Source organism: Pinus tabuliformis, chromosome 5_2 (assembly GCF_031772625.1).
Source record: "Pinus tabuliformis cultivar Carrire ecotype Pingquan chromosome 5_2, CPIR1, whole genome shotgun sequence".
Classification (NCBI taxonomy): domain Eukaryota; kingdom Viridiplantae; phylum Streptophyta; class Pinopsida; order Pinales; family Pinaceae; genus Pinus; species Pinus tabuliformis.
This window is the reverse complement of record NC_142306.1, coordinates 358,382,291-358,389,555: the sequence shown is the minus strand read 5'-3', so window position 1 is coordinate 358,389,555 and position 7,265 is coordinate 358,382,291. Positions and strand designations below refer to the sequence as shown.

The 7,265-nt window shown below is 38.0% G+C and overlaps 1 protein-coding gene and 1 pseudogene across 1 annotated transcript; both read left to right on the top strand.

Annotated features, from left to right (window-relative positions):
• The first annotated feature begins 1,512 nt into the window (after positions 1-1,512).
• On the top strand, positions 1,513-2,352 carry LOC149158939 (DEAD-box ATP-dependent RNA helicase 21-like). Its single transcript, XM_089434135.1, has one exon. It carries the CDS (start codon positions 1,633-1,635, stop codon positions 2,350-2,352), a length of 720 nt encoding a protein of 239 aa, XP_089290261.1. The 5' UTR covers positions 1,513-1,632.
• A 248-nt stretch (positions 2,353-2,600) lies between these two features.
• On the top strand, positions 2,601-3,146 carry LOC149158938 (DEAD-box ATP-dependent RNA helicase 1 pseudogene; annotated as a pseudogene).
• Positions 3,147-7,265: the final 4,119 nt, after the last annotated feature.

The following is a 7,265-nucleotide window of genomic DNA, read 5'->3' as shown; positions in this document are numbered from 1 at the left end:
CCCTTGAAGATGTCTGACTTCTCCATAGATCTTTCTCCCTGCACTGAGTTGTTATTCCTGTACTCCTGGAATATTCTTGCACTAGTACCAAAACAAAGTTTGTATGTTGGAAGTATATTTTACAGTTGTACTGAAGATTTATGTCCTCATGTAGGGGCTCTAAACCTCAGGACTAGAGCACTCTGTTCCTATATCATGATATTAATTCTTGTACCAGAACAAAGATTCTTGCACCAAGTTTTCAAATTTATTTCATAAAATAATAAAGAGTGTGTTAACTTAAGGAAATAATTTGCAAAGGTGAACAAAACTTTAAAATAGATTCCACAAGTAGAAATATTCTTCAACCCAACTTAACTTCAAAATAAGAATTAACTTCTAAAGTCAAAGCACACTTTTCTTCAATCAAGGAACTCTTTCATGCAACTAAAGAAATCATCTAATTGTGATTGCAGGATTTATCCTTGTAATGGTTATTCACACAAATCTGATCTACCTGTTTAACCTTCTTAATTTAGAAAGGTTCACTTTGAAATAATTAAATATGAAATTCGATCCTTTCCTTATGTTATCACTCAAGAAAAAGTTCTAAATTGTTCACATCAGTTCGATTGTTTGCCAAAGGCACATAAATCCTTTTCAGCAGTTTCGCAGCGCAACATGCTTCAAGTGATTTCGTAGCGCATAATTCATATTTTGCACTGGCTGCGCTACGAAATTGGGGATTTGTTTGAATACATAGCAAGTCTCACCCAGCTGTCAGACTTATCAGAATCCGCTGTGTTTTAGATCGTTAGGTGTCGTGGTACTGGCACGTGTTGCAGTTATTGCTGAGAAGGGGACAAAAGGTAGACATGTTTCAACATGTTAAATGGAATGGATTGTCAAGCTCAAAAGATAAGCATATTTGCCAATATGGAATTGAGAAGGTTGATAATGTCTTAATATCAATATCCAAAAAACCAAACACGGTGCCCGTGTAAAAATCAGTGTTGTTCCAAGTTCATCATTAACACCACTAATCCTGTGGCTTTTGAAAAAGGTGCCAATCATAAGAAGGAAAGCACACAGGTGTATAATAGAAGAAAGGTTTCCAGTTTGAGAGTGAATGGTCTCATGCCAAGGATGACTGTCAGTTAAAAGCCTATAGTCATTGCATTCAGATGGATAGGAAAATGCCCCTTGCAGAATATATTGGCTTTGGTTTGAATTTGTCTAACTCTTCAAGAAACTGGACTGGCATGAATGGTTATGAAAGAGTTTACAGCTTCAGAGTTCTTTTCGTGCAGTTCATAAAATGGTCTTTAATGGTTCTGAAAAGTCGTATTCTTCTATCATTATGGATCATCATGATACCTGTTTCATCAGACTCTTGTTTCATCTTCTGGTGGTAGTCCCTTTACAGGTTCCTGTGGATGAAAGTCCCTTGTTTCTTCTCTATCAAGATTGTGCTTTTGGGCTTATATTTCTCAAGATATGGAAAAAATTGGTATTGCTGGGTCAAATGGATTCAAATTGCGCCAGGGGTGTGAAATTGTAATAGCAACACCTGGTCGTCTGCTTGACTGTCTTGAAAGAAGATATGCTGTCCTGAATCAATGTAACTATGTTGTTCTGGATGAAGCAGATCGCATGATTGACATGGGTTTTGAGCCACAAGTTGTTGGAGTTTTAGATGCTATGCCTTCAAGCAACTTGAAGCCTGAGAATGAGGATGAGGAGCTGGACGAAAAGAGGATATATAGAACAACATATATGTTCAGTGCAACAATGCCACCTGCTGTGGAACGGTTAGCTCGCAAGTATCTTAGAAATCCTGTTGTGGTTACCATAGGTACTGCTGGCAAAGCAACTGAACTTATAACTAAACATGTGATGATGTTGAAGGACGGTGAGAAGATGTCAAGACTAGAGAGATTGTTAAATGACTTGGGAGATAAGACAACAATTGTTTTTATCAACACAAAGAAGACCGTTGATTCTTTAGCAAGGCATCTTGATAAAGTGGGCTACAGAGTGACCACTCTTCATGAAGGGAAGACCCAGGAACAATGTGAGATAAGTTTGAAAGGATTTCGGAATAAACGCTACAATATTCTCGTAGAAACAGATGTTGCTGGTCGTGGTATAGATATTCCAGATGTTGCCCATGTGATAAATTTTGACATGCCTTCAAACATTGAGATGTACACACATCGAATTGGGCGTACTGGACGTGCTGGCAAGACCGAGGTGGCAACAACGGCACCCCTTACAGATGACAGCTGGTGGATAAAGTTCAAGCGAGTCAAAGCAGATGGGCTTTTGACAAACGAAATGTGTTTGCATTTAAGTATACGCCTCATGTTCTAATTTTTGTGGATTGATCGGATACAAGGAACCAAACGAAATGTTGAGGTTTGGCAAACATTACTAGCTGTTCGTGCATTAGTTCTTCCACCGACAGAGGACATAGACACATGGTTGACATTTGCTTCTCTTTGCCGGAAAAGTGGTCGTATTAGTCAAGGTCATTCCACCTTGATCAAACTGTTGCAGCTTTTGAAAGGGGAGCAGACCATTGTTTTCACATCTTCTGTTGTTTCTACCCATAGGTTATGTACCTTATTGAACTGTTTCGAAGGGCTGGCCTTAAGGATAATTGAGTATTCAAGCTTACAACATCAATCTTCACGAAGTAAAGCGTTGGATGCATTTAGGGCAGGAGATGTTGAAGTGCTAGTTGCTTCTGATGCAATGACCCGTGGGATGGATGTGGAAGGTGTGATGAATGTTGTCAACTATGACATGCCTTCATATGCAAAGACATACGTTCACCGTGCTGGTCGTATTGCCCGGGCAGGGCGATCAGGAAGCTGTTTCACCTTATTGCGAAGAGAGGAGGTTAAACGTTTCAGAAAGCTACTTGAAAAAGCTGATAATAATAAATCTAGCAACTACAGGTTACCTGTAGATTCAATAGAAAAACTTCATCCCTCGTATTCTGCAGCATTGGAGAAGTTGAAAGAAATTGTAAAATGTGAAACAACTGGACAACACCAGAGTTCCTCAAAATTGGTGGTGGCAAGTAAAACTGAAGAATGGATTGAGACTGAAACTTGAAACAAGAATGTGATTATTGAGTCCACAATTTTCCTGGGCCCACTACAAGGAATCTAATGCCACTTGTTGCATTCGGCAGGATGAATTCATTATTTCCAGAATGTCTCTTGTCTATGTTTAGGAAAGTAAATTTCTGTGCTTGTAACTAACAGGTTTTCTTATGATTTCTCAAGGGCTGACAAAGCCAGGCCCGTTAAATTAAGCTGGAAATATGGAGGGATGTAAATGACTTTCCTCCAAGTGATATCGTGGTTTTATCACCAGATAATCTTGAGGGAAAACCAGTTGTCTTGAAGTGTGTAAAATTCCAGAATATTCGCAGTTTGAGCATCTTTATAGAGGACAATCAGGGCGGTGCCGACGTTACACAAATTCAGAAGCTTGTCCTATATGGGAGCATCGGTGCTCACCGTGCTATTCTAGCTGCTAGATCACCTGTCTTTGAAAATTGGTTTGCTCATGACTTGAAGGAAAAGGAATCATCGACAATTAATATCGATGACATATCTATTGATGCATGCAAGGCTGTTTTGAGCTATATATATATATATATATATATATATATATATATATATATATATATATATATATATATATATATATATATATATATATATATATATGGATGTCTTACTCCTAATGAGTTTTACACACACAGGTTGGCTCTGCTTCGAGCAGCAGATAAATATGACATCGGTGATTTGAAGGATGCATGTGAAGAAAACCTGCTCAGCGATATCAACTGTAAAAATGTCCTTGACAGGTTCCAAGGTGCATCATTGTATCGGTTGCCAAAGTCTTTTAGAAGTCTGGATGTTTGAAAAAGTATTGCGAATGTTTCCAAGCAAATATTTTATGCTCAGAAAATTGCAAATGCATGGATTGTAAGAACTATGAAGCCAGAGAGAGGAATTGCGGGCACGGTTTCCTGGTATACCTGGAGATTTGGTTAACTCTTTCTTGTATGTTGCAGAAGAGGTTAGAGGTATTCTTGCACAGCTGGGTTATGCGAAGTTGGAGGATATTATTGGAAGAACAGATTTGCTAAGACCAAGGCGCATATCCCTCATGAAGAATTAACAACTGGATATCAGTTATCTGCTTTCTAGTGTTGAACGACCAAAATGGAGCAGCACATCAAGGACCGACAAACAGGGGCCTATGTTTCAGGGTAACGGAAAAGATGTGTCATTGAAGACAAACATGGAGCATTAAAGGTCCATCACAGCTATCTCAGCCAAACTCCAGATGTCAAAGAACGAAGAGAAGCCATCATGAATATAATATAGAGTTAGAGTCATAGTTGATTTAGGATTCTAGAGCTGTCAATTAACAGTCAGTTGTATTTATTAATTAGTTTCAAATGTTAGTAGGTGTCATCATAGGCAGAATCGAATTCCCCTCATGCTGGAGGAGGAATATCGATTAGTTAGAATAAGGATGCTATATATAGATGAAACATCTATGTAATGGGGGTTGGAGATTTTATAAAACAGAGTACTGTTTTGGCTTATGTAGAAAACCAGAGTTCAGTAATATAATAGAACTGCTTTTCTTCTCAGGATTCATAAAGTATTTCTATGTTCAAGATGTATGGTTTTGCTTTATCCCTGATCTATTTTACAGTTGCATAAATGTGTAATCACTTAGAATTCACTTATGCTGCTCTGATTTCCTATACACATTCATGAACTGTGGTTTTATAAGAGTTGTGTTTTGAACATTTAAATGCCACATGCCCTGACTTCTATGTAAGGCAGTATCATTATTTGCTGAGGTTTTATTGACTCCATAGGCCCAATGGAAACTTATGTAATGTTTGTCCAGCCTTCATATTTGTCACTGTTATATAACAAGAGTTAGCCCTCTTATTTTTAACCAAAATCAATAACCCTTTGAGAGAGCCCTCTCAGGCTAAGGAGGCTAAGCCTTAGTCAAAAGATTGGTTTGAAACAGTTACTTGAAGTCTTCCTGGTTTGCAGCCTTCCAGGGCTTGATTTTGAGATAACACCTTAAAAGTGTAAAGTGAAGGTACAGATTAATGCGTTATAACAACATTCATTCCTTAATTACCAAAGCATATTTAATTCAAGATATCAAGAATACTTCTAAAATATGAACACTCACTTGCAGAAATGCATTAAGGCTCTTATGAAAAAAAATAATGAAAGACTTTTGTTGTAATGGACCAAATAAATCAACTTGCAGAACTGTAAATGCACTAGTGCAGGAATAACGTGCTTGCACAATCTAGGCATAAATAATACTAATATTTGAAGAGAAAAATTACAAAAGGGTAAGATCAAACTTAATTAAGCATGCCACCACAGATCCGTCACACAATGGTTATGAATGAAATCGAACCTGAGCTTTGTGGAAGAATGAAAGCATCTATTTAATTCACACCTTGCATTAAAATGAAATCAACACACCTTTAACGAGAAAGAAGAATGCGAGGGAGAATGAGCTGGGTTGGTTGGGCCCTAGCCAACCAGCTCGTTTCCTTGTTTAGGAAAATTGGATACTTAGCTCTCAACAACACATCAACATAGAATTAAAACATAGGATTAAAATAACATGGCGCGATCCATTTATATTAAATTTCAGAATCAACAAATGTACATGGTGAAATTGAATCCAACCCAAAATGAGAGCGATACCAACAAAATTACAAAATACCACAGTTACAATAGCACTACAATCGCTATTGCTCGTTACCATTTTCTATCTAGATCCTACATTATATACATCCCTGTAGGCTTGCGGTCGTAACCAAATTACATTTAGCATTACAATGTAAGTCGTTTGGCTGTAACGAAATAACAACAATATTACATGCTAAGCCTTTCGGCTATAACAAAACACTAAACTTGAGCATTCGGTCGACAATCTAATCTCTATCATATCCTTGACTTATCTCCGCTTCAAGCCCAACTTGAGATGACCAATTCTGAACGAGATGTCCGCGTTAAGTAATGAGTTGTCATAGAAGTTTAGGATTCGATAGTGGTGTAGGAATCATCCTTGCACTCGACCATGCTAAAGAAATGATTAATACATCTCTTACCAAATGCTTTAGGAAAGAAGATATTAGTTGCAAATAATATTAAAGGTATAAAATCTATAAAAATAATTAATCAAGCACATTTTTAACCCTTAAATATAAAATATCAAGATAGTGTAGGAAAAGGCACGATCCTTGGAATAGTGCAGGAAAAAGGAGGTTGTGAGGTTAAAAGAAAGGTTTAAGGTTATGATTTTGAAGTAGGAAATGGGTTAAAAATAAAGCAATTTAGTCTACCAACATACTCCCCTACCTATGTTGTTGTGGGTCCTCACACAACCTTTACCTGCTGCAAAAAAACCAAAACAAAGGAGCCTCCCCTCAATTCTAAACTTGTATGTTGATCCTTGCTTTCACTGTCTTTGCCTTCCTCCCTCGAGCCTTCTTGAGTTTCTAGTCACCTTTTTAAGTCGTTTATAGCACTTTGAGGCCTGGAATTTCCATATCTTGATTTGTCTTTTCTGCTCCTTCACTTCTCCTGCCAAATCTGCATTCATTTTCTTCTGCACTGTATTCTGCTCCTTCATGGCATGGTTTAATATCTCCAAGCCATAAACATGATTCTTGAGCTCTTCTATCCAACTATTCAGATAGAGGGTGGAGTTTTCTACTCCTAATTCCTCTATTGTAGACTTCTCGACAATCGATTCCAAACATGTGCTGACATGATCAGGGTCAAGGTTATCCTGACAACCCAGTTCCTACATTTCAACATCACCAAGGGTTTCAATAATCGAAGTTTCGATGTCACTAAGGGTGTTAGTACCTTGCACATTCACCTTACTAGGGGTTTCAGTACCCGAAAATTTAAAATTATTAAGGGCTTCAGTGCCTGGAACTTCAATATTATTAAGGGCCTCAATACCCTACTCATTCACCTTACTAGGGGTTTCAGTACCTGAAATTTCACAATTATCAAGGGCTTTAGTGTCCTGCGCTCTATCTTCCAGCTGACCCTATGATAGGTCTTTTCCTTCACTTGGCATCATTTTTCTCTTCTTCATCCTACCAAAGAAGATTGATAAGGGTGTGTCGTCTTCCTTCTCTGCATAGCCTTTGTCGACCACTGTATGGGACGCCACGTCAGCGAGGACTGAGA